Source organism: Anguilla anguilla, chromosome 8 (genome assembly GCF_013347855.1).
Source record: "Anguilla anguilla isolate fAngAng1 chromosome 8, fAngAng1.pri, whole genome shotgun sequence".
NCBI lineage: Eukaryota > Metazoa > Chordata > Actinopteri > Anguilliformes > Anguillidae > Anguilla > Anguilla anguilla.
In genome coordinates, this window is record NC_049208.1 from 17,639,837 (window position 1) to 17,665,482 (window position 25,646).

The 25,646-nt window shown below is 45.0% G+C and overlaps 1 protein-coding gene across 15 annotated transcripts in view; it reads right to left on the minus strand.

Annotated features, from left to right (window-relative positions):
* Positions 1 to 25,646, minus strand: part of LOC118234757 (receptor-type tyrosine-protein phosphatase mu-like) — a 179,887-nt gene that overhangs the window by 95,430 nt on the left and 58,811 nt on the right. For all 15 annotated transcript variants that reach the window (XM_035431556.1, XM_035431567.1, XM_035431555.1 and 12 more), the window contains exons 3-7: positions 23,513 to 23,787; positions 18,254 to 18,332; positions 13,235 to 13,350; positions 11,338 to 11,512; positions 5,889 to 6,182 (exon numbers count right to left, since the gene is read on the minus strand). In XM_035431556.1, the coding sequence (XP_035287447.1) occupies positions 5,889 to 6,182; positions 11,338 to 11,512; positions 13,235 to 13,350; positions 18,254 to 18,332; positions 23,513 to 23,787 (939 nt within the window). The remainder of the gene's footprint in view (positions 1 to 5,888; positions 6,183 to 11,337; positions 11,513 to 13,234; positions 13,351 to 18,253; positions 18,333 to 23,512; positions 23,788 to 25,646) is intronic.

Genomic DNA, 25,646 nt, shown 5'->3' on the forward strand with positions numbered 1-25,646 from the left:
CATTTCCGCGACGCCTCCGGAGGAGAGCGGCCGCGTCGCGCTCTGGGAAGGCGAGGGCAGACGGGCGGCCTTCTCTGCCGCGAGCCGGCACGTTCAAATCTGCCCCCGCACCCCTCAGCGGGGGGAGGAAGTGTGCGGGGCGGCCCGGTCGCATTAATGGATTACATACACAAATGCGCGTTCGACAAGGGTGTCTGTGAAGAAAAGGAAGAGCGTAAAAATAGAAAGGACAAAAGCGGTGAAGAGTGGTGCTCGACAACGGTCTCGGGCCGCACACCCAGCCCACCTTGGAGACAGGAGAACCGTCAGGGAGACGGTGTGAACTGCACATGGACTGAGAGACGGAAAGAAGAGATTTCTCCTGTGCTTTCTTCCTTTCATCATTTTTTTCCCCTCCCCTCCGTCGTTTCCAAGGTGACTTTCCACATATTTTGTTTTGTTCCGAGTTGGGCCTATGTGAGATTTAGGATTCCATTTCCAACGGGATCAAGGTTTAATTTGCCTGCGGGGTGGGCCGAGGAGGGATGTTGGGTGGGGGGGGGCTGTGTGTGCCTGCGGGCCAGAGCCGGGTCCTCTCTGAGCCCAGATTAAAACAGAGGACGTCCTGGATTTCATATCTCATTCCCAGCCAGGGCAGCGCGCTCTCTCCTCCTTCCAGAGCGATGGTGGTCCTGCATGGGGAGGGGGATCCACTCCTGAAGTAAAACTCTCCTCAGACTACACTGTGGCCACGCACTTCCTCTGTTATTAGCTTAGACATTTTAAGCTGTTCTCACAAAGTGCTTTATGAATTCATACAGCATCCAAGCAATGTTTGAAATATAAAGTAAATTAAATTCAATGAAATATAAAGTAAGTAAATTCATAATTAATGAATAATGAGACAATTACCAGTTTATACATAGATTCATGAGAAACCAATCACCAGTCCCATATTAGAGTGTGTCATTTCCCTATGAAGTACACACACATAGAAAGGAGAAAGATAGTGGTAAAATCTCTACTGGGAAGACTAGGCTGATTAAAATACATAACAGGAGGTGTGGGGGATGCGCAGATGTATCCTAAAGGATGTCCTTTGTAATGACTAAATCTAAATATTTGCTACCCCATTGATAATTTACTATTAAATCCTGAAGTGAATGACTACACAGTTAGGCGTATTACAACCTTTTAAAGTCTGATTTGAAACGGATGACAGTCAGCCTCACCGGTACGGGCATCAGAGATGTCTGTTTGAACAGGAACAGGAAGCAGCCATTTTTCCTCAGGGATGAACTCACCAGACAAAAACAACAAAAAAAAACACAAGCCCCAGAGCCACCTCTCCCTTCTGCACCCAATACTCACAAACTCTGTTCCCCAGCAATAGGACACTCTGTCTCCGCCGCAGAGCATAACTGCTTTGGGGGGAAATAGGCCTTTAATAGCACAAATATTCGCACAGTGACTGAACGGAAACCATAAATTGAGCTGAGTGCTGTTATTTCATAAGATTTCTGAAAATGATCTGCTTTAAACATACAACGTACGGTCATGTGGTTTAAAAAAATAACCCTAATCTAGGACACACTGTGCACTCAAGCTTCACTTGCCGAAAGGTTCCTGGCAGCACTGGTATTCACCAGAGGGTTGTACATTGCCATTACCTGGAGGGACTGTAGTGGAGAAGCCAGCAATCGGAACATTTATGGAACCACAAATTTAACTTTCGCAACATTTAGGCATATAAAGTAAGTCCAATACATAATGTTATATATAATTCAATTCCGTACGTAAATGTTGTAATGTTGTCCTTCACATTAACAGAATGGTATGTGTGTAAGAATAATGTTTGTAAGAATAGATTCAACAAAAATATAATAGAAAGAAGCGGAACATTCTCTGAACATAATTCTTGTATAGAAACAGAAAGCAACACAGCAAGATGTCACTTCAACCTTTCTGAAACAAAAGGCAGAAAGCCTTCTCTTCTTGGCGTACGTCAGCAGGACAAAGACTAAGGACAACAGCTCTGAGATTCTGTTGTTCACGGAGTGCGGTGACACAGGGGTACAGGGGGCAGAAAGTAAAAATGACGAAAACACAAATAAGAAAGTAAACAAACCCGAGAGGCTCCTTCACAACAACCGTTTCTTGCGGCAGTGTCCTTGGGAAGAACACAATGCGGCGCTTCAAAAACTCAGCAAGAAAAATAGTTTATTGCAATACTCAGATAACCTTCCGGTGCTGCACCACGCTCAATTTATTCTGCTCTCTCTCTCTCTCTCTCTCGGCGAAAGTAAAAGGGGACCGAACGCTCTGATAATTCAATGCGCCTCGAGTCGGGGAGACGTGAAGCCTTCATTGAATCTGCAGACAGCGAGTCACCCCTGTGTCATTGCATGATGAGCGGCGGCCCGCGTTCCGCGCCGCTTACAAATCTGTATCCATCGCGGAGGAGCTTTCGGTTCATAACTCTCCATGATGAAGACTTTGAGTGGAAAATCTGAGTCGTCCTTGCGGCGCGGTACCGAGCGGCCGGACGGGGCTTCTGAGGCGCGTACGCAGCGCTAGCGCTCACGGAGGAGCAGACCTCGCCGAACAGAGGGCTGAATAACAGGCGCTCCTCATTGTGGATAAACAGCCGCTGAAGTTCAGATAGGTCTACAGTAAACCTGAAGCCGCTATGTCTGCAAGCCGTCGCAGGAGCAGGACTTTCCAATGAAGGTTAAAGGTATTAAAACTGCTGGGTGTTAAGGCGCTGTTCCAGTGTGTGATTGGGCACCAACGTCTGGTATCTGTTAAGGCGTTGTTCCAGTGTGTGGATACACCCCACGGTCTGATACCTGTTAAGGCCCTGTTCCAGTGTGTGGATGGGGCCCCCAGTCTGGTATCTCCTAAGGCACTGTTCTACTGCATGGATGAGCCCCACATTCCAGTATTAGTTAAGGCACTGTACTAGCGTATGGATGGGCCCCATGATCTGGAATCTGGTACAAAGTCTTTCTTTGAATAGAGTTATTCTGTTTCTTCCTCTTTTGGGAACAAAGCCAAAGGCAAGCATGGACATTAGCATGAGAAGTACAGCAAAATGTTACGTTTGAGAAAAGGTTCTTTTTTACGCACTATTTGACAGTGATAAATGTTTTAGGGGCACTTACAGTCAAATGTGTGAATGATGCAGTGGCTGGCTTTTCCACCGTGAACTATGCGTCTCCCATTGTGCATATCAATTGCACAATATGGATGCTTAATTACTTTTTCCACGTGGAGAGAGGAAGCAGGTGCAGACGGAAACTAACCAGGCCGTGCCGTTCTGCACCTGTCAAATTCAAAGCCTTTTCCAGAGATCCTGTCGGCAGGGACAGGACAGGCTCCGCTGGAAGAACGAAACGCAACGCTGACCGCTCCTTCTCCCCTGTCGCCGGGGAGAGCGGGCGGGCCGGAGCAGCTGCCTGGCTGACGAACACAGAGCCACGGCGCGAGGCCCCGCACGCGCTCCCGTAATTAGATATAACTGCCGCACGCAAATATTAGCCTGCGTGGGGGGTGGCTATAATTACCGATGCCTCTACACCTGCAATTAACATTTTCATATGAGTGCTGCAACGAGGGCCTGATCCATGATTGCAGCTGCTATCGTCTATATTAAATACCGCTCCTCGATATCACGGCTATTAAATAAACAGACAGCGCTATGGCTCCCAGAGTCATTGTTCATTACCATGAACGGAGGTGAGGAGACATGCTGAGCAGGTGACCACGGGTAAAATGTCCGAACAGGAGAGGGCAGCAAACGTGTACTCCCAGAATTCAACAGTGGTGGTGAGACCCCACCCCCGTCCATCGCTTTTCTAAGAAGCTAATAGGCAAACGGCAACCCGACTGAGACTGCAGGACATGGAACAGTGTGTCTGCTGGCCCTGGCTGGGACTAACAACCACAGTCATCTTTTAAAGAAGAGCTGTACACCTGTTTAATTGCTCTGATAATTATATGACATTTTTCTGCAGCCTGCAGGTCCGGGGGCATGCTCTCTGGGCGACAGCTGCTTCACTTGACTGCTAATAACACCGACGTCTCTAAGCACCATTAGCAAGATGCATTACCCCCTAAAGAGAACACATCCACTTCCTAATGTTAGGTGTGCTCTTTAAGCACTTAAGAGAGAATTGATGGAATTTTTCGGGTAAACAACATCAAACTAATGTATTTTACCAGCAGTTCAGAAAAAAGGTTTTAGAGGCAAAGCTAAAACTGACAGATTTCCTGACATTCCACTTTTAATATATTACCTTCCGCTTTTTCGGGCAACAAGAAAGCTGCAAGACTTGGGTAGTTACTCTCTAGGGTACTCTCCTGAGTAGTTACTCTCTTGGGTACTATCCGGAGTAGTTACTCTCTTGAGTAGTTACTCTCTTGGGTACTATCCGGAGTAGTTACTCTCTTGAGTAGTTACTCTCTTGGGTACTCTCTTAGGTAATTACTCCCTTGGGTAGTTACTCTCTTGGGTTGTTACTCATCACCTACAGTCTTCTACAGTACCCTGGATTCTTTACCCACAGGAAGGGTCTGAGTTTACTTTAAAAATAAAATTATTTGTGAAGGTCTGACTATGTCAGATGTGCCATGTTCTGCCAAGACAGGAAGGCATACAGACCTTGAAAAAGCCTGCAGATGTGTAAAGTAATTGAAAAACGCTCAGGCTGGAAAGGAATTGGTTCAATTTCAAGGTTACTTCACTGTCCCCAACAATGCAGTGTTGATTGTCGCCGGATTTTAAATCTTGTGGGCCTTAGCCTGGCGGGTTTTATCCCAGGGAAATTCGCCCAATTTCAATCACACATTCCTCCCACAAGTCCCATTTGCACCATGCATATTTAGCACTGTTTGTATGCTACAATGTGCAGCACTTTATGTTCTTTGCATCTTTTATATCTTATTTTCCATAAATGTACAGTATGTTCTGAACTGGAATGGATCCTGAACACTGTTCTTAATGCTGAACAGTGTACTGAGCAGAGAAGAGCGGTGAGTCTCCTCTGATCAGTAACAAACAGCACAGCGCTGGCCCACTGCTAAAGATCTGTGCTCAAACAATATCACCAGCATGTCCTCCTGATTCAGCCACATCAATCTCCCTGAGGATGGGGTGGGGTGGGGGGGGTCTCCCCTCCCCAGCCTGCTCCCCCTTCACCGAGACTTCCCTGAGGCTGGATTGGCATCGCCATCAGTCCGTGTCAAACCTGTCTCCTCCCCCCACACCCCCCCACCCCCCGTAATGAGAAAGTGGGAACCATCCCCAGCAGGTCAGGGCAGGTGTGTGCACAATTACAAACACGGTGCAACATCCATCTGAGCCCCTCCAGACACAGAAACATCTTCCCTTTACAGATAGGTTCCCCTTTACTTGTGAGCGATCAGACAGGCCTACACATCCTTTACGTCTGACACGACACGGCAGTAGGACAAAGTATGACCCCAGGCTAAAGGTACTGAGAGGGAACAGTTTCATTAAGGCTCACACATTCTCATAGGTACTGACTGACTGCCTGCACAACATTCCCTAATTAAAGAAAATACATGTGCTGAGATCACAAAGTGCCAGGATAATATTTCAGCCTTCACAATCCGCATGCTCGTAACAAACACATATGTGAGGTTCCCATGCAGCATGGCATCATGAAACGTGTGTATGTGTGTGCGTGTGTGTGTGTGTGTATGCTTGCTTTTGTGCTGTGTGTGCGCCTGTGTTTGCATGTGTGACTGTGCCATTGTGCGTGTTTGTGTGTGTATGAGTGTGCTAGTGCGCCTCTGTGTGCATGTGCGCCTGAGTGTGTGTGTGAGTGTGTGTGTGTGTGAGTGCGTGTCTGTGTGTGTGAGTGCGTTTACGGGGACTGACTCACCAGCGCACTTGGTCCGGGCTCGGAGGGGGGGCCCCGGGGCCCCGGTGCCTCCCTCCAGAGGGCGGGTGAGCAGGACGCTGATCTCGTACTCAGTGTCAGGGTCCAGGTGGCCGATCTTGTGGGTGGTCTTGTCCACTGCCTGCAGGTCGTACATGGGCCCAGAGACCATGCGGTACTCCACCTCCCTCTCGATGATGGGCCCATCCCCGTTGATGGAGTTGGCGTTGAGCTGGATCCAGAGGTAGGTAGCACCCACTGCAGTGAGTTGCGGCGGTGCAATCGGGACCGGGGGTTCTGGCAAAGATTGAGACCATTAGAAACTTCCTCCAAGCATTCATGACACACACAAGGAGTTTCTCACCAATCACATCAGTACAAACGGCATAAATATTTCCCTAGGGGGAACTTTATTTAAGTTACAAATTTTTGGAAATGTATAGAGCGAATGGAGAGCACTTTTCTTGGTCTAATTAATACAGTAATAATTAATCAAAATGCATGAACGATAAATGCTAGAATTCCTAAATGCAATCCACAAAAAGCTGTTTCAAATTTTCCTCATTTGACTTGTGCTTGTAAAAAAACACATACTTCATATGATAGAATGTAGGGATACGTCTAATTTTTTTTCCAATTAATTCTTTCGCTCGACATGCGAGCTTTACACAAATCTGAGCAGAGGGAAGAGGGCTGTCTGTGCTGGAAACCCTGTCATGGAAGATGTGTCAGAGGTTTCAAGCAAAGCCAATTAATTTTTGGCAGTATTCCAACTGGAAGTGGCCTTGAGTTTGTTATTCTTCAGCCCTGTGGCCTTGCTCCATTTCTCCTGTGACCCATTTATCAAAAACGGCTACATCCAGCCCTTTGTCTCAGAACAAAACTGAGGGATAATGACCCATTAGAGCTAAAAAATCAATTAAGCGAAATTGTACAAATAAAACAAATTTCCCTCTGTTATGTAAATCAGAAACCATTCTGCGTTCCCTGCGCGCCTGTGTTCTGCCTGTAAATGATTCTTTTCTGTTTGTTGCGAGACTTGTTTCTTTGTCTTGTGAGTGTCTGGACCACAATTACCGGGGGACGTCGTTTGCGGGGAAATCAAAGGCGGGAGATGATCTCATTCTGCGCCGCGCTACCATCTGATCTCCTCGGTTGTCTCCTTCTACACTGTCACCTTCCTGTTCTCCAAGAATCCTCTGCCCCTTCCTGAGCTGCCACTTAAGGCTGTCTTTCAAAGAATGAAAAAGCAAGCAGTGGGGGGTTCGAGTGTGTGTGTGTGTGTGGGGGGGGGGGTAACGTGAACAGCTATAACAAATAGATATGCGGCAACATAACAACCTGAGCTTGTGTGTGTGCGTGTGTGTGTGTGTGTGTGTGTGTGTTCGTGTCTGACAGAGTCGAGTGTGTGTGACGGAGCATGTGTTCTCAAAAGTATTAGGCTAAGGATAGAAAATGAAGTTTTCAGAGAGTTGAAATGCTTCTATTGTTGTGATTACGTGCAAATACTGATGGAAAACAAACTAATGTTCCACAGGCTATCTGGCACAACGGGATTTTCACAGATTCATCTAGGTTTGTTTTAATTAGTTTCTATTAATATCTTATTTTTGTAAGGACATCAAGAGGTTAAGACCAAGAGCAAGGCGGAACAGATATAACCCTGACAGCCTTGGAGTTTTATTGGCTCTCGTTTAAGTGAAAGGATATTGATTTAAACCATAGAGAGAGACTGTGAGGGCTGTGGCAATAGACTGTTCATCCTATTTATTCTGACATCCAGCCACACGGGTGAAGCACAATTCACGGCTTGTGTCACTTTTATAAATCGACAAGACCGCGGTGTCATTCTGCACCTCGCGTCCTTTGTTTTCCACCTGTCATCGGGACCCCGCGCTCGTCAATTTCACAAAAGGACGTGAAAAAGTGAATGTTAAGCTCCTCCAGAATCCTGCATCGACTGTGAGTCGAGGCCTACTCCCCACACTGGACGCCGGCTAAGTGAATTACTCTAAAAGCACACATACGAGGGAATAATGCTGTTAGCCACCCGAAGGCTGGTAATTAGGTCCTTGCGGAAATGAATGGAGTTGCGTTTGAGGCAGAGGTCCTCTCTCTGTGGCCGCGCTCCGGGTGAAGGTCGCGTGGTCTACAGATGGCCGTCCCGACCCCGGCCCCGGCCGGTGGCCCCAAAACCCCGGACTAATCCCGGGCTTCCTCTCCTACCTCAATAAAACATCACCTCCCCTGAACTCCCCTAATCCCGCGCGCTACCCAGACGACGCAGCCGTCCCGTCTGCCCTGCGGCGATAAGCCCCGGCCGGCGCGCGCGTCCTGGGAAAGCGCCGTCTTCTTCCCCCGCGCGGTGAGGCTGTCGCCCCCGCTGCTCTCCCAATCCCCCGCCGGGGCAGCGCGTATGGAGGGCGGGGCAGCAGGTCTGACACAGATCACCCGCCCCAGACCAAGTGGCCATTTCAGTTTGGCGGCGCTGACGGGTTTAAAAGCGGGCCTCGCCGGGTTCTGTCACATCCGCCATTTCACTCCGGCGGCGCGCCTCCCAGCCCTTTGTTGGCGGGGAGAGAGAGTGCGCCGGCTGGGCTCCCCTCCGCAGATTTCGGGGCCCACTTGATCGATCCCCCTCTGTTCCGGCGGCGGCCGGCGATGCATAACGTGATGCGAACACAAAGGCGGGCGCGTTCGATCTAACAGCGTGTGACACGTCGCGCCTCGTCACTTCTGAGCGGCCGCTGATTGCCCATTGTGACTTCAACAACCCCAACTGTTCAACTGGATGGCTGTGTTCATTTACAGGGCTTTGTGCTGGCATCAGACGCGAGACACGCTAAAGCCAATTACCGGCGCTGCCATTATGTATGATTACGCCAACAGCAGCAGATCACAGCTTGGGTGAATGACACAACCATGTCTTGTGCCGGTGACGCACACGTAACAGGAATTTAAAAAATAAGATAAAAATGACAACATTTGGCAACATGAGATAGGAAAAAGCCTTTGAAAAGCACAGCCTGCATCCCTGTGGCAGGGAAATGGGCCAGATAAGCTTATTTTCACAGAAGGTGTGCGCGCGCTGAAGGTGTTTATCGTTTCTTCGGCGGAAGCACTCCGTACGGCTACCCCGGCTCACAGCAGTTCGGCCGCAGTCGGATACGGACACGGGGGTCACCGCGCAGCCGTTGCCATGGAGCTGACCCTATTGCCATGGGGCTGACCTTGGGGCGGGAAAGACTTTGCACAGCTGTGTCCTATCCTGCCGCTGCACCTGCTGGCCACGCCTACCATTCCCCCATCCATCCATCCATCCATCCAAACCCCCCTCTCTACATGCTATCAAGATTCTCGGCGAACTCATGTCTCACTTCAGTTATATTTAGTTTTTTCATTACCACAAACCTTCTTTCTCTCTTTCCTTCTCACCAGTCTGGTATCCAGTGTGTCGTGCCGTTAAGACACAAAGGGTCCTCATTATGCCTTCCTGCTGGCTAATTGGGCTTTACATGCCCAGGACTGATCCGCTGTAGATTTGAGGAGCTGAACGATGGACCCTTCCCTTTGATACTCGTTGTGTTTTCTCATTAGCGGTGACACGACAGCACCATCCATCCCCCCCCCACCCCCCACCCCCCGCCAACCCCCCCACCCTACAGAGCTCCCGCAGAGCGACTTCAGGTGACTGGAACCCAAGGCAACACCGGGGGGTGTTGACTGGGAGTAATTATCGTCTGAAAGCCTTGCCGGGCTCAGAGAGAGTGCTTGTGTGTGTGACGCGAGGGGTGGGGGGGGTGTTGGGGGCTGAAGAGTGCTCCTGCTTTGTGTTTTTTGTAAGTGGCTGCCCATGATGTGCTGAAATGCAGACGGAGGAACCGCATCCGTGGTCCTGGGTAATCTGGCGTCTTCTCACCTCCGGTTTGAGGAAAGACAGAATATCTTAACAGGTATCAGAGGAAGAGCTTGCATGTGATGGTGTTGCAGAATGACCCTGGGGGGCCACTCCAACGAGAACGGCAGCAGGTGTTACCCGAACACAACCTGTCTGATGTGCTAATGAAAAAGCCTCCTAAGGGTTAACAGTAAGATGCAGCAGACTTTGTACAGACATACAGAGCTTCCCAAGCAAATGTACACCCCTTGACATACGTAAAATACGACATAGATTTTTTTTTTGAGTGGTTCTACATGAGCATGGTTCCCTGCGAGGGCTGGGGGTCACCCCTATTAACCCATAGGCTCACTGCGGGAAGCAAACACTTGGCATTCTGGGTAATTCATGAGTGTAGCTTCAAGGTTATTGAGGAGGTTGCGCTCATGTTGTGCCCGATACCTAACACAAGGAACTCATAATTAAAGATCCAAGCGGTCCAAACTACATTCCTACTGCAGCAAAGATTAGAACATGTTAAATCACATGAAAAAAAATCACATTTCAAAGTAAAATTGCGAAAATGAAAAAAAAACGAATGAAACAGCCAATTTCCCTGGGATAACGGGAATTAGGCCTCCGTCCAATTAGAGAGCTGAAAATTCACAGCCTCCATAAAGCTAATCTCAAATTACAACGCGTAATCTGACAGTGAGATGGCGGTGAGGCAAGTCCTGACTCAGAAACCTAAAATGCCTTCTTAAAATGATCAGTGCTTTACCTTACAATTATCATTAATATGCATATCTAATTGGAGCTTGAATTTGAGAGTCCTGAAGGGCTGATCTGACAACGAACATCAGAGTCCCAGGTTTTTGTCGGATTTACCAGGAACACACCAATGCAGCGGGTCTTTCTGGCTGATAAAAGCAGCCATGAAAGTCCGTTTTGGGGAAAGCTCTGAGGACGCGCGAGGTAAGATTTGTTTTTTGGATCCTAATGACATGACCAGCAGAGGGTTGGATCTGAAAGGGTTAAGACATCTGGGTGGCTGCGCATAGGGCTATTTGAAAATGATTGACAGACCTCTATCAGACGGGCCGGGATTAAACCTCTCAATCACATGCAGCTCCGAGACAAAAAAACAGCTGGACAGTAAATTCAGTTCACAGCGCAGAGGAGAAAATTGAGGAGTGGAGATAGGGAAGGCCACCGCCGCTGTCTGTAGGCTGTGAGAAAATGGAGCGTCGGGAGATTTAGGCCTAACTGGCACCATAAATCCTCCGCAAACGAGAGGCAAAGTCAGGGTCTGACATCACAGTGGCCTTAAAACTATATCAGTTACAGCGACAGGCCTTTCTTTTATCATCTTTCGGTCGGATCGCTATTAATTCAAGGACAGCCTTTCAGCAGAAAGAGAATAATGCCCATAAAATGCACACAGCCCGCTGTACTGTACATAGCCTGCGCTGCATTTCAAAGGACAAGACTAACAACCGCACAGAGGACAGACTCCGCACTCCGCGTTTCAGGAGAGTTAACAAGGAGCCCCGTGTCTTAAGAGGCCGCGCTCACGTTTTATGGTCAGCTGGGCGTAGTTGGACACCCCGATGCCGCGTCCCGTGTGCACGATGCAGCGGTAGTGACCGGAGTCGGCCTTGGTCGTGTTCTCCACGTCGAACGTCCCGATGAACCGCCGGTTGTTCCAGGGTTTGGTGGCTTTCATGGGTGCCTCCCGACCTCCAATTCCCTGGTTGAGGAAAGAGCAGATTTACACAGCGGCCATGAAAAGCTTCCGTCAGAATATCCACATAGTCCCCCCCTGCCAATTATCACACAGACATCGGGGGGCTATGTACGAAAAGGGCTGTAATTCCTCCATGGATCACCTCATACAGACATAAATATCCTGAAATTAGAGCTAGCTGACAGTCTGCATTTCAATGTCATATTCATGTTTCATTTCAAATTCTATGTGCTGCAGTACATAAAAAAGCTAAAACAATAAAAATTGTATCACTGTCCAAATGCTTATAAACTGCACTGTTCTCACATGCAAATATGCACACAAACAAGGAGACACATACGTGTACATGCACACACACACACACACACACACACACACTGATTAGTAAATTCCAGAGGTTTGTTATAGTGAAGCAGCATACTGCCAGACATCTCTCCATCACCAGGGAAACATGCTGATGCTAATGAAGATTTTCAGTAATAACAAGCCGATATAATCCCTTAACAACCAAAACAGGAAATTGCCCATTTATAGCAAAAGTAACAGAATCAGAATTTCAGACAAACAGCGTATTTTGAAAGCCAGTGGCATCTCTCTCACTGCATGCCTCTGCGCGTGGATACCCATTTGCATTGTGTGTGTGCGTGTGTGTGCGTGCGAGTGTGTGTGTTGGTTTCTGCCGCATATAAATGCGTTTGTTGCGGGTGCATATACGTGCGTGTGTGTGTGTTTATGGGTTGCAGGTGTATATAAAGGTGTGTGTGTGTGTGTGTGTGTGTGTGTGTGTGTGTGTGTGTGTGTTTCCCAGTCCCCGGTTTTATCGAAAGCACGGAAGCGTGGCGCAGCGGCGGCGGCGGTGGCTAACAGCAGGTAAGGGCTTTTATGAGCTCTGCCGCGCACCGTCCCCAGATCTGGCACAGCTGTCACAGCGCTCAGCGGGCAGATGGGGGACAGTCCTTCATCCCCTACGTTTCTTTATTACCGTCACCGGGGGACTTGGCTTAATGTTTGTGTTTCATCTCCTCGGCTAATGAGGACGCGTTCGTTAAAGTGACAAACGATCGCGCCCAGGACCTCGCTCCCTCTCCTCGCTGCACGCGCTCGCGACCGCGGCAAACCCGGCGACGCAGGCGAGGGGGCCGTAGAGCGGCGCGGAGGCAGAGGAGCCCCACACGTGAGCGGGAAGTTGCACGTTCAAATCCCAGCACGCCCCTTAAACACTTTACTTATCCTGGACTGCTTCAGTGCGTGCGCAGTCGTATAAATGGGTAGCGTGTTAAAACGAACCCAACTTAAACTTTGTAAGTCACCCTGGATGAAGTAGGTGTGGTAAGCAGAGAGATAACTTTAGCAACCATGCTGCCTCAGGTAACAAGCTGTGCTCTTATAGCCAAGTGTTCGGATAGATAAGGGAGGTGTTTATAGCTGAGCACAGCAGTCACAAAAAGTTAAAAGATGGCCAACATCTAGCACTGAGTAAATGGGGGGTGGGGGGTGAGAGTGTAGGTTAATGGTTAAATGTCACAGAGAAATTAATGACACAAACAGCACCTACAAGTGCCCACTCCATTGCCCACCTTCAGTGAAGCTTCCGGAAAGTTCTATTCACTACCCCATAGATATACTGCACATGTAAACGAGCACCTGCTCACAAGAGTACAATGCACAGTCGTGAATGGTTGGTCATGGTGATGGTGATGGTGAAGGACAAGTAGTGGAACTCACCTGTAACCACAGGTTGAAGTTGTCTCTGTGGTGTCCATTCACTGTGCAGTGGAAAGTAGCAGTTTGTCCAGCATTGACCTCAACACCCTTTATCTGAAGAAAGTGTGGCGTATTCACTGTGAAACAAGGGGTGAAAAAATGTTATTATTAATTCAGACCACTCACACTGTTCTATTCAATATTTGGATGAATAATGTACAAACATGTGACAGTTTATGTTGAGCTCATGTTGTTAATTTTAATGATTTATTACAAAATGTTTCAGTTCTAAGCTCAACATGTATTTTTGACAGTTTGTTGACCAACTTACTCCTGCTGTGAATTTATTAAATAGTAACAATGCCTGAATGGAGATTAAAATAATGATGGGGTAATTTTTTCCTCTCCGTCCTTGAGGGAGGTGAGGGAGGGGGTAAGGGGGGGTGGCCAAATCACACCCTCCATAACTGTGCTAGGGTGGGGGTGCCTCCCCAATTCAGGCAGATTCAGCTTTGTGGGTTTGCCCAAATTGCAGCTTTGTGGAAATCCACTTATTGATTGGTTAGGTGAGAGAGCCTGATTTGTGGAGAGACAAAGAGGCAACATATTCTGAAATAGAATTTTAATTTATCACACCTTTAGAACAATGTGCACCATACATCTTAACCCTGTCGAAACCTCATGCTCTAATATCATCTGTGTCATGACTGATTGCTTTCTGTCATTTCAGGAGTTAACTTCTCCGTGCCATTTTGCTTGCACATGGGAACAAAAAACTTGAGAGTGACTTTCGTTTTTCAATCTCACAAATCAAATTCTCCATTCCTGTCTGGCAGAATGTTATATTCAGGAGTCTTTGAGCCACAAAGGACAGCTCTCGAGCTTCAATCAGGAGATGGACCCTATACACAGGCTTTCCAGTCTTCTTTGGGCAGTGTTTTCAATTAGAAGAGCCACAGAAAGAGGTCAGAAGGTAACACAATAAGCCTCTGTGAAATATTTCAGCTTGGAAATACAATTTCAGGATACAGAAGAAAGGCTCAACCTCGCGGCTAAAGAACGGCAAAATGCCAAGGGAGGTCTGGAAATACTAAACTCCCAACTCGTTCCATTTCTCGCCCAACACTACTCAAAAAATCATCATTTTTAAAAAAGACTGTTTCCTTTCCGAGTGTACCATGGCGGTCAGCCACTACAAATAAAAGCTATTCTGCATGTCCTGAATACATTGAGTAGTTTGCGTTCTCTCTAATTGGCAGTCGAGCCAACAACAAGGAAGACGAGGAATCTGGGTCAACGTGCATTCATAACGGAAGGTGGGATCGCAGCTTAGGATGAAAGTCCATGCTAATCAACTCACGGAGTTGCTTTTTTTAATTACTTTCAGCATCTTCAGCGAAAGCAGGCCACTGCGACCTTGATTTGATACCCCAGACTACCCCCCGTGTGCCGCACCGTGCAGCCGGAAACTCACACACTCATTTCATAGCTTCATCTAATGAGTCTTCCTCCGGCTCTTTAATCTTTTTGTAATTATGCGAGTTAGAGGAATACTTTATATGCCTGTCACCTGTCCGTTCTCCTCAATTCATTCCCACGTTTTGCTGAGGGTTTCTATTTAAGCATTTGTTAACATTTACTGTGAAGAGCATATTTACAGTAAGGAGTATACTCACAGTAAACAGTATATTTAGTATAACCTATAATGAAGGGTCAACACATTGTAATGGATCATCATACAGGAATAGTGGTATTCGGTATTGCAGTATGTCTTCAAATGCATTTTTTGACACTCAAAACTTAGGGTACAATATTAAACTTTCAACTCAATGAATAGAAATTAAATTTCTTGTTCCTTTGATATTCTTTGATATTTTTTGATGTTATTTTGAGCTGAAGGCTTTTTGCCACTGAATTTGCATTTACCCTACGATCACCCATACAAGTGTGTATGCGAATAGTTGTGTACTTTAAATAATATTTATTGCCATAAATGGTCAAGGGCATAATTTTGGTGGTGCTGGTGCTGGTGCTGGTGCTGGGGGGGGGGGGGGGGGGAGGGGGGGTTATAACAGGTGGAGTTCGGGACTGGAAAGTAACAATGATTCAACGATAATCAGTAATCTGATTTTGAAAGCACAACTTCCGACCATACCGTAATTTAACTGCCCGTATGCCCATGTTTGGGTACCTATCTGAGCTTGTTTACTGAGAGAAACAGTATTTCAGATGTATTTGATGTATTGCTGTTGGGGCGTTTCAGATGACCGCTCGGGTTCTGGACTAGCATTGACAGAATGCACCACTGCCGCCTGTATTTACATGAATGACCTCTGAGTTTGCCGAGGAATGCACTGAGGAATGTATCACCAGGCTCGGCTGCGTGCATGTGCTAACTCAGGTTGCCCCTTCTCTGCATTAAATGCTGCACGCGTGGCCATGTGATGGAGCAGAGGCTGGGTTCGAGAAGGGAACAGAGAACACTGTGGAGTCATCAGTGACCTCAATCCACAGTTGAAAGATTTCTGTTGACTTAACACTGCAAAATGCTGTTCTGTTTAAGGGAATTAGCATTGCTTAAACACACACACATTCACAATCACAGGCACACGCAAACAAATACACTAACACACCTGCACAATCATCACACACGTACAAACACAGATGCGCACACACACACAGACACACACACACACACACACACTGAATGAATATTTGAATGTATGAAGATTCAGAGGAAGGGGATTTTCACATGCATATATTACATAAAGTCTTCTTTATTTTTATTTTCCATCTTTTTCAAAAGGAAGATATAACAAAGGTGCTTTGGCAGGAAAATTTACGCCTCATTCCCCGTCTATAAATATCGCGCTGGGGAATATTGTGGATTCCTGGCACTTTGAAAGGCCAGCCATTTGTGGGGTGGTGAAGAGATATGATGCTATTCTGAGGTGTCAGGTTAAGGACTTGCTTGTCAGCAGACCTGGGTGAAACACAGACACTAATTAAAGAGTTTTGTACCATAAAAATACCATTTTGATGTATTTGAAGTATTTGCAAATAAATACATTTCTAGTAAATATATTTGAAAATGCTTTATTGAAAAACCAAATACTTGTATTAAAGCTATTTCAAATAATCCATATATTATTTGAAAAATGAAATATATATGAAATATACAAAGTGTTTTTTTTACAATACAAAGGAAACTTTAAAACCTCTTCCAGACATTGGAGTCACCGGTCAGAAACTTGACTGGGACATCTTTGTTTGAATGTTTCACCCAAAAATTAGCCATGTGTGTGTTACCATATCCGATTGATTTCCATTATGTTTTATATAGATAATACAACCAAACTTAATTTGCGATTGCACCTTTTGTGCTACTATCAAATGATGAAATAGTCATTTCATTGTAAAACATTTATTTCATACTGTCAGGTGTTTAACTAGACACACCGATCACAGTCAATAAAAAATAATAGGGTGAAGAATTCCAATTCAAAATGACGGGGGAGAACTAGGGGCAGAGAACATGAAACACCGTTAAATTACAAGTTATAAAGATAAGCACACAAACCTAATGGGTGAGCATTCAGACGACAATTGTTGTAGGAGACATTAAACTTTAGATGGTGTAATGCATTTATTGGAGATAAACAAGGTAAGAATCAAAAGTGACAATGGAATTTCCAATAATGTCCAGAACAACATTTTCGTAAAATACATGAAATTTCAAATGGTAAATTCCACTGATGAAATGTACTGCATATATTTTTAACAAGGACACACAGGGTCAGATTTATAAAAAGATTGCAACACAAAAGCAGTTTCTACAAGGTCACAATATCTATGTTGGATTTAATAAAGGGCTGCAATGGGTCAAAATCACCATCGCTATTACAATAATATGAAATTATATTTGTTTTATTGAAAGGATGAAAGATTTCTATTGAAGTCATCAGTTTAAAAACGCAGTTCAGAATTTAAACAATTGTGCTGCGTATACATTCAGTAGTTTATAATGAATTGTGAGTACAGTTTTACCTTCAGACACTCTGCAGCCTTCTCCCATCACAAGTACACCCATGTCTATTTATTCCTTCCACCCCCACGATTTGCACATTTGGCAGGGATCGGTGTTAATATTTTCTTTACTCAGTTGAACTATCACCTTTTCTTTTGTCCTCATGTTTTTCTTTTGTATGCCTCCTATCATCATACCATCTTTTCTTGACATCCTCTTCTGTGTGTTTAATTATACGTAATGAATTCTTTTTGTATGATGTCACTCCAAATTTTTGTCCTCTCCACTGGTGTTGTATTCCTATTCTGTAATACAGCACTGTGAAGCTGTACCTCATTGACTATTACATATATTTGATCTGTAAATTTAAGTTGTCTTTTCCTTTTGGTTCGCTCACTACTTGTCCCTGGTTGCTCCAAATAAATGTATTTCAATATGCATCAAATAATCAAATACTAATATTTGTTAATATTTTTTCCCAAAAAATTGAAATAATTCAAACTAGAAATACCGCCTCGTGGTTGTATGCCTCCACCAACCAGTAGCCAGTTTGGATATAAAATGTCATCACTTCATCATTTTATCCTATTAGACATTTGTGTGAAACTTTGTCATAATTAGCGTATGAATTCTTGAGTTATGTTACATGTTTTGTATTCCCTCAAGGCAAAAACGTGATTTGTGCGGTCACAGTGACCTTGACCTTTGACCGTTGACCACCAAAATCTAATCAGTTCATCCTCGAGTCCAAATGGACGTTTGTGCCAAATTTGAAGAAATTCCCTCACGGCTTTCCTGAGATATCGCGTTCACGAGAATCGGGACGGACGGACGTACGGAAGGATTGATGAATGGATGGACGGACGGACAACCCGAAAACATAATGCCTCCAGCCACGGCTGTGCCGTCGCGGAGGCATAATAAAAAGTATTTAAATCCATAAAATATTTCAAAGTGTTTCTGACCCAGTTCTGCTTATCAGGGCTCCTTTATGTGGGAAGAGAAGGACTTACTGCACTGGTGGCCTTGGAGTACCACATCCTTGATGGCTAACAGGCCTCGTTGTCCTGAGGTCACCACTTCAAACACGATCTGCAGAGGAGAAAGGAAGAGGAGCGATGAAGGTCGACTGGTTGTCATGCTGGCAGACGCAGATGCGCCCATCGCCCAACCAGGGCCAGCTTCCTGGCCAATCGACTCTGTACTTTCTCCTGTGTTGCCGTGGTTTTGGGATTTCCACATTTCTTCTGAAACTGAGGCCTTATTAACATGGTGGACAGTGTGAAAGGCCCCCAGACTGGGTACCCGGCACTAGGGAATGAAACTCGAGAGGAGTCTGAGGTCAAGGGGGCCACTCGAGTCAGAGAGACCTCAAGTTCAGCTTTCTGCCATATTTGTTAATGGTACTTAATTATAATGGTGAAACTATCCAAAGTACTCTTTTTATGTGAAAAGTCAAGTGGTCTGAACCTAATCCAAAAATAGAACGTCCAGTTACCATTCCCACAGCTGTACAGTAACACATGTCAATGAGACTTAGGATGTTTAATTTTATCATCTCTCTGATAAGACGTGAAAACTAATTTGAAAATTTGGAAATGTAACTAAAAAATATGCCTTTAACTACACAAACATTTTAATCTTTCTTTTTTATGAGTAGTCTCATCATGCTACTTATTTCATCATCAGACTACATGCACTGTGTCATTGAACGCTTACCAATGACAATGGGACAAAGCAACTTCTCCAAAGCAGTAAGAGTCATACCTCATGCTGGATTTAAACCTGTACGCTACTATCCCCAAAAAATAAAGCTTGGAAAATGTGGCATACTTCCATTTGAGAGCTTGTGTCCAATTTCACTTAAGTAAAGCTGTGGGTGATAATTCTCAGGATTCATTGCTCTGGTCCACCGACAGAAACATCAGACACATCAGTTCTGACTGGTTTGAAAAATCTGTCTCCTGTTAGGTCAGGATTAAACCGGCTAAAAGGCGGCCTCCCTTTTCTTCTCTAGACAGGGTTTTGGCGGCACGCCACGACACACGGTTTGCATCAGCCACTGCGGACGGAAGGAAAGGGGCCCCATGTTCGATACCCACGCTCCCATGATCCTCCCTTCCTCTGTGACAAGGCTGAGCGCTGAGAAGATCCAGACACGCAGACCCTCCAGTGGGCAGGCAAGCGCGTAGAGGGGGGGGCCTTGCCTCACAAACACAGGGCGGTCCCACGTCCCTCCCCAGCACGGAAACGTTTGGTGAATCCAGCAGACAGCTCCACAAAGCTCGGACAGACTGGTGAGAGACGCCGCTGACATAAACCGTCCGTGCGTTCCTGCTGTCTGATCGGAGCTTTCAGCGCGAAAGTGTAGCAGAAAGGCCGCAGTCCCAGCCAACTGCGGCGCTGTGGGCTGCCTCTGCACACGCAGTTCTGTCAGTCTGCATTGTGAAATGAGTACTGTGTAACTGGATACACACTGTACATTTAATCTGTAATCTGGCAACAGTGAGTCATTTGTACAGCCCGTCTCATTCCCCATTTTATGTCTGTAACTCGTTTGTCTGCTGTCGTGTGTAACTTTGTGTTTTATGTCAGGTCCCCCTTGCAAAAGAGATATCGATCTCAATGGGGCATTCCCGGTTTTAAAAAAAAGATTTAAAAAAAAAAGATTTAAAAATAAATAAATAAATAAATACAGCTTCCTTCCTGGGGTCTGACAATTTGGTTCACCTCAAATCTTCTAAATCCGGAGCCAATCCTAACCTACTAACAGGGTTGGGTCTTACCATATATTCAGCTGTCCATAAAGTTTTGTATAATAAAAAAGAGGATATGGCTAAGAAGGGAAACTGAATAAATATTACTCTTACATTACATTCAATAATGGGAGGTTCTCCTGCTATTCTTCAGAGCTTCACTCTTGTTCACACAAATCATGTCTCTCAACAAGCTCGGAAGCCGCACACCTTACACTCAAATTGCTGATGCTCAATGCAACATTATATTGTTTAAACATTACATATTACCTAAATTAAAATGAACAAATACAGAAACGCATTTCCTAGTTTGCCATTTACCACAAACTATACCCATACACTTATATGGCACAATCAGTTGAAGACTTTTGTGGATGACGTGACAGTAAAGTAATTAGCACAAGCACAAATACATTAGCTTATTTTAGATCTGAAGAGACAGAAAAAAAAGCTACACTGTAATTACAAGACAAAGTAATCTCCAAGTACCAGGTGGATTCATTTTGACAAACACTTAACATACCATGCAATTACATATGCCTATAATTAGCTGTACAATGCTAATTAGATATAGTTTCAAAGATTGTGGCTTCTATTGGTTAAGTAGGAGAGTCGTTCAAAAAGCGCCACCACCATCTTCACAAAATTATCACTGGTACTATTTAGTTTGGAAAATGTCTAATTTTCACATTCTCATTCATACTAACTGAATAATATACTGTGACCCATTCAAAATCAGAGAGAAAAAAAGGATAAAGCATAATATTTTATGGTAAATATAGAACTTAATACTTCATTAAATTCATTAAGTTTATTTGAAAAATTGACTCCGTACAGCAAAACCTGTATTTTAAGTGCGTCCAATTGCCAAGAAATTGTAAATTTCAATTTGCACATTCAATCATAAGTACCTGTCAAAAAACCTTTTCGTGCAGGTACGTTTTTCCAAAGTAATGCAGTTTGAAAATACAACACTTTATTCCAGGTGCATTTTATTTCATAGACTTGAGGAGCGGGTGGTATTTTCAAGATGGGCTTACAATTTTATGAATCATTTTGACAATATGCTCATTTTAAAATGTGCCAGTTTCCAAGGTAATATAGGTGGCCATGACACCCTGAAAAAAAACAATGTTCCAGAACCACAAAACCCTAAGAGGACTCAAACAATGTGTATGACTTCATTCCTGATGATGATTCATCCCTTTTCATCTTTAAGATTTGATGATAAATTTCAGCAAGAGCTGGAGCACAAAATGATCTGTCATTATGATTTTTTCTCTGACAGCTTAAATGAACAAAATGTCTGGAAAAAAAAGAAAAATAAAACTCTGCCAAACTTAAAACAAAGTTCATTAGCAAAAAAAAAGTTTAGAAAAGGTTGAGTTCAAAAACTAAACAAAAGGGTTAATCCTGAAAATAAAATTAAAAAATTAAAAAATAAAAACATTTATAAAGATGCGGTGCTTTGGGAAGTAAGAATGCACTGGTGAGCCCAGCAATAGCAAACAATATAATACACCATAGAAGACAACTGTAGTGGATGCCTGATGAAGACATGCAATTGTATTCAACTGTAGAACAGACTAAGAACACTCTCCAGAATGTAGGCACAGAGAAGACCACACCAGATCATCCTCAGAGGATTCACTGCAACATGCAAACCACTGGTAAGCCTCAAGAACAGAATGGCCAGGTAAGCATTTGCTACAAAACTGTTCTGGAACAAAGTCTTATGGACAGATGAGTATTAACCTGTACCAAAGTTATAGAATGAGGAGTGTGGAGAAAGAAAAGAACTGCTCATGATCCAAAGCACCCCTCCTCCTCATCTGTGAAACACAGCGAAGGTACTGCAGTGCTATGGTTTAGACATGTACTGTATGGTTGCCACTGGAACTGGCTTCGTTGTTTTCATTGATAATGTGACTTCAGACGGCAGCAGCAGGATGAATTCTTAAGTGTAAATAAACATCTTATCTGCTTCAAATGCCTCAAAACTCATTGAATGGTGCCATCTGAATTGTTCTGAACTGGCCAAGTCAATCACGTGCCCTGAACCCAACTGAACATGCATTCCATTCGCTGAAGACAAGACTTAAGCCAAAACACCCCAAAAACAAACAGGAACTGAGCAGAGCAAGCAGAGCATCACCAAGGAAGATACCCAACATCTGGTGATGTCTATGGGCCGCATATTTCAGGAAGATTTCATCAAATGCAAAGGATTAGCAACCAAGTACTAAATATGACGACTATATAATATTAGATTACGTTCATTTGTCCCATTATCTTTGCTCTGCTAAAATGGAAGGATGATGTATAAAAAGGGCTGTAATTACAACACAGAACACTGAATGCGCATATAAATACCCTCAATATAAAGATAACTGTTTCAAATCCAATGTGCTGGAGTACTGAGCCAAAACAACAGCAAATGTTTGACTGTCCTAATACTTCAGTATTTAACTGTATATCTAACTGTATGAAGGCATGTACAAATAAACAACGCAAAGCCAGGAAAAAAAAATACTATATTTTATATTATACTGTATCTTTTATTATACTTATTATAATTGTAATAAAAACACATACTAATAAAGAAGTCCAAAATGCAATGCGTGCAATACCTAATTTAGACCTGTTCACTGGCACAGAGCAGCAGACGACCAAACCGCATTTTTCCCTTAATAACCTCCTATTCAGCACTGCGCCTCTCCCTCTGTCCTTAATTTCTGTCTCTCATTACCAGCGAGAGTTCTTTAAAACAGAAGGACTCCTGCAACTGTCTCCCTTTCATCCTTTCACTCTTCAGGTAAGCACAGGTGACGGCGGCAGAGAACAAATCCGTTCTTCCTCCTCCTCCCCCTCCTCCTCCTCCTCCTCCTCCTCTCCTGCTCTTTGCAGCCTCAAGCAGAGAGGCATAATGAAATAAGTCACTGGTTCAACGGGGGACCAATTTTTCCTTCTCTCCTTTCTTCTCATTCCCTGGAAGGAAACGAGATGGTGAATTCAGCCCCCATGAGACACAGGAGGCCGAGAGACCGGGATCAGAAAGGTGCAGCTTTCTCCTCGCTCTGAATTTCGAACCTCAGCCTCCGGGCTGAGCAGGCAATTCCAAAAACAAAAGCACGAGGAAGAGCTGGGGGTGCATCCAGCGGACCGTAACCACGCTGTACTGCTGTACTGGGAGATTAACAGGGACGTCTGTGGCTGTACTCCCCCAAGACCTGGACACAGCGTTGTCTGTCACTCACGGAAGCTGCATGCCCAGTACTAGCCTTGTTTTAAGCTTCCCGTTTCTTCATTTAAGTCCCATGATCTTTTCCCTCAGCTTTCCTATCTAAATCTCAGCCACAATCTGGTCAGCAGCAACCCTACAGTTAAATGAAATCCCAACTGCCAACAGACACAGGCTTTGATTGACGTTAGTCAAACTTAGCAGCTCTACTCGTACTCTATAGCCTCTGGCTCTGTCAGCATTGCAGAAGCAGGCTTGGGTCCTGAGGGTCTTACCTGATAGAAGTTTGGCCAGAAGGTGCTGACGGCCAGCTCTATCTGACCCCAGGTTCGAGTGGCGGTCCCAGAAGCGTTCCACACCGGGACACCCATCGGACTGTTGTTCTCCTTGATGTAGATGTTGAGGTGGCCTGGGTTGGCCCCCTCCCGGCCAGACACCATGTACTTGAAGAGGATGCAGTGCGTGTCGTTTTCCTTCAGCTGGGGGGTGAGAAGCTGGGCTCGCTGCCCCGCGTAGCGGTCGGACGTGTTCACCATCATGAAGGCCGAACCTGCAGACCGGGGGAGAATTACCATCAAAATAACCATGGCAACGCTTGCCACCTGCGAGGCCAGTCACATACTAAACGACACAATAAACAGCACTGAGACAATGTCCGGGATTCAGTAAACTTTTGCCCTTTAATTAGACTCAAAAATAAATGGCAGTTTTTTTCCCTTCACAAACACATAATTAAAGCAGTATAATAACTACAGTATATTGCTATATTTATTTTTAATTGAGAGATGTGGTAGAAAAAGAACCATTATATGTGTTCCATTACAATAAGACGTTCCCTTTTGCACTCTCAGTCTGAAGTAAATCATTAGCCATGTAGCAAACAAGTGGCTGCTGGGATGTCATACACACAAGCCCCCCAAAACGAAGGTTCCTATCTCCAGCTTGTTAATGACACACTGGAACACACCACTTCATCTGCTGTGAATATCCAGGAAGCCATAACGCTACCATTACAGCTTTCTGTTTACACTGTTATGAAAGCCACATATGCCACCGCGCACAAAACACAACTGTCAGTACTGTCGCTGTCTGTGATGCTGATTTTACAGTACTGACTCTGAGACAAAGGCTGCAGACGCGGCGGGTGTGGCTCCCATCATCTGAAACTGTTAAATGTGCAAATACAACCACCAATCAGAGGGGCTTTAATAACACGATCCCTTTATAATTCCTTGTTATTTTCTGCATTTGGTAGTAAAATGTCATCTCGTTTCCTCATCGCGCGACAGCAGAAACAACAGCGGGAAGGATTTTGTCAACAATAATACCAGCTTCAAGGGAAACAATGCGGCGTAGATTTGGTGATTAATCATATAACGCATTTTTTTTTTCGGTTTGGGGGAAAAACAGGATGATGTGACGGATCGCATGAAAAAACAAGCGTGTGGGTTTTCTATAGCTCGGAGGCGGAGAGGCCCTGGCAGAAAGCACCAGGCCTTGGTAATGGAGCAGAACAGAGCCATCAGGAGAATATCCGTCTCGCGGTCCCCTTGAGTGACAGGCAGCGGGGCTGGCAGAAGGGAAGAGAAACTTATGGGGCTTCATTGCTGGATATCTCCTGCTACACCCAGCCTTGGCCCAAAACAAATTCAACATACCAGCAACACATTTACCCTGTTACTACTGACTGCCCTATGCAAGGTCACTCATACTCAAGACATCATACATTTTCACAGCTAGGCTCAATGAAACAGAACACTTCAGCTCACGAGATCCCTGTTCATCTCCACTGCAAACAGGACAGCACACTACATTAATATAAATATGAATTATATTTATAAATCAATGGGTTCGCATTTTCATATTTCACAAAACATACAGTGCCATGAAAACGTATTTGCCCCCTTCCAGATTTCCTCTATTATTGCACATTTGTCACACTGAATGGTTTCAGATCTTTAGAAAAAATGCAATATTAGACAAAAGGAACCTCAGTAAACACAAACTCAGTCATAAATTATTTTATTTATCAAACAAGGAAAAAGGTCCTTTCTGCGCTATTCGAAAAGGCTTGTAGCATCACACCAAGTGCCTCTCGTAGGGTTTTATTTTCTTTTCTCATTTTCTTATATTTTTTTTTTTTATCTCAGACACATTTTAAAAGGTGAAATGCAATTGCCGGAGAGCAGAGCGGAAGTCAGTGACGCCATGACTTTGACAAAGAGGACTGGCCGTGGTTTCCCTGCCCATTCCCACAAAAAACCCCAGCGCATTTAGCTTTGCCCCTCGCACAGACAGAGCAGCCTTCAATCCCTGAGCTCCTGCGGTCGCACACAACAGCGCTCACTTCTGAAGAGGGCTAATTAAGCGCTCGTCGCGGTGTGATGTCACTGTCTGAAGAAGAATCAA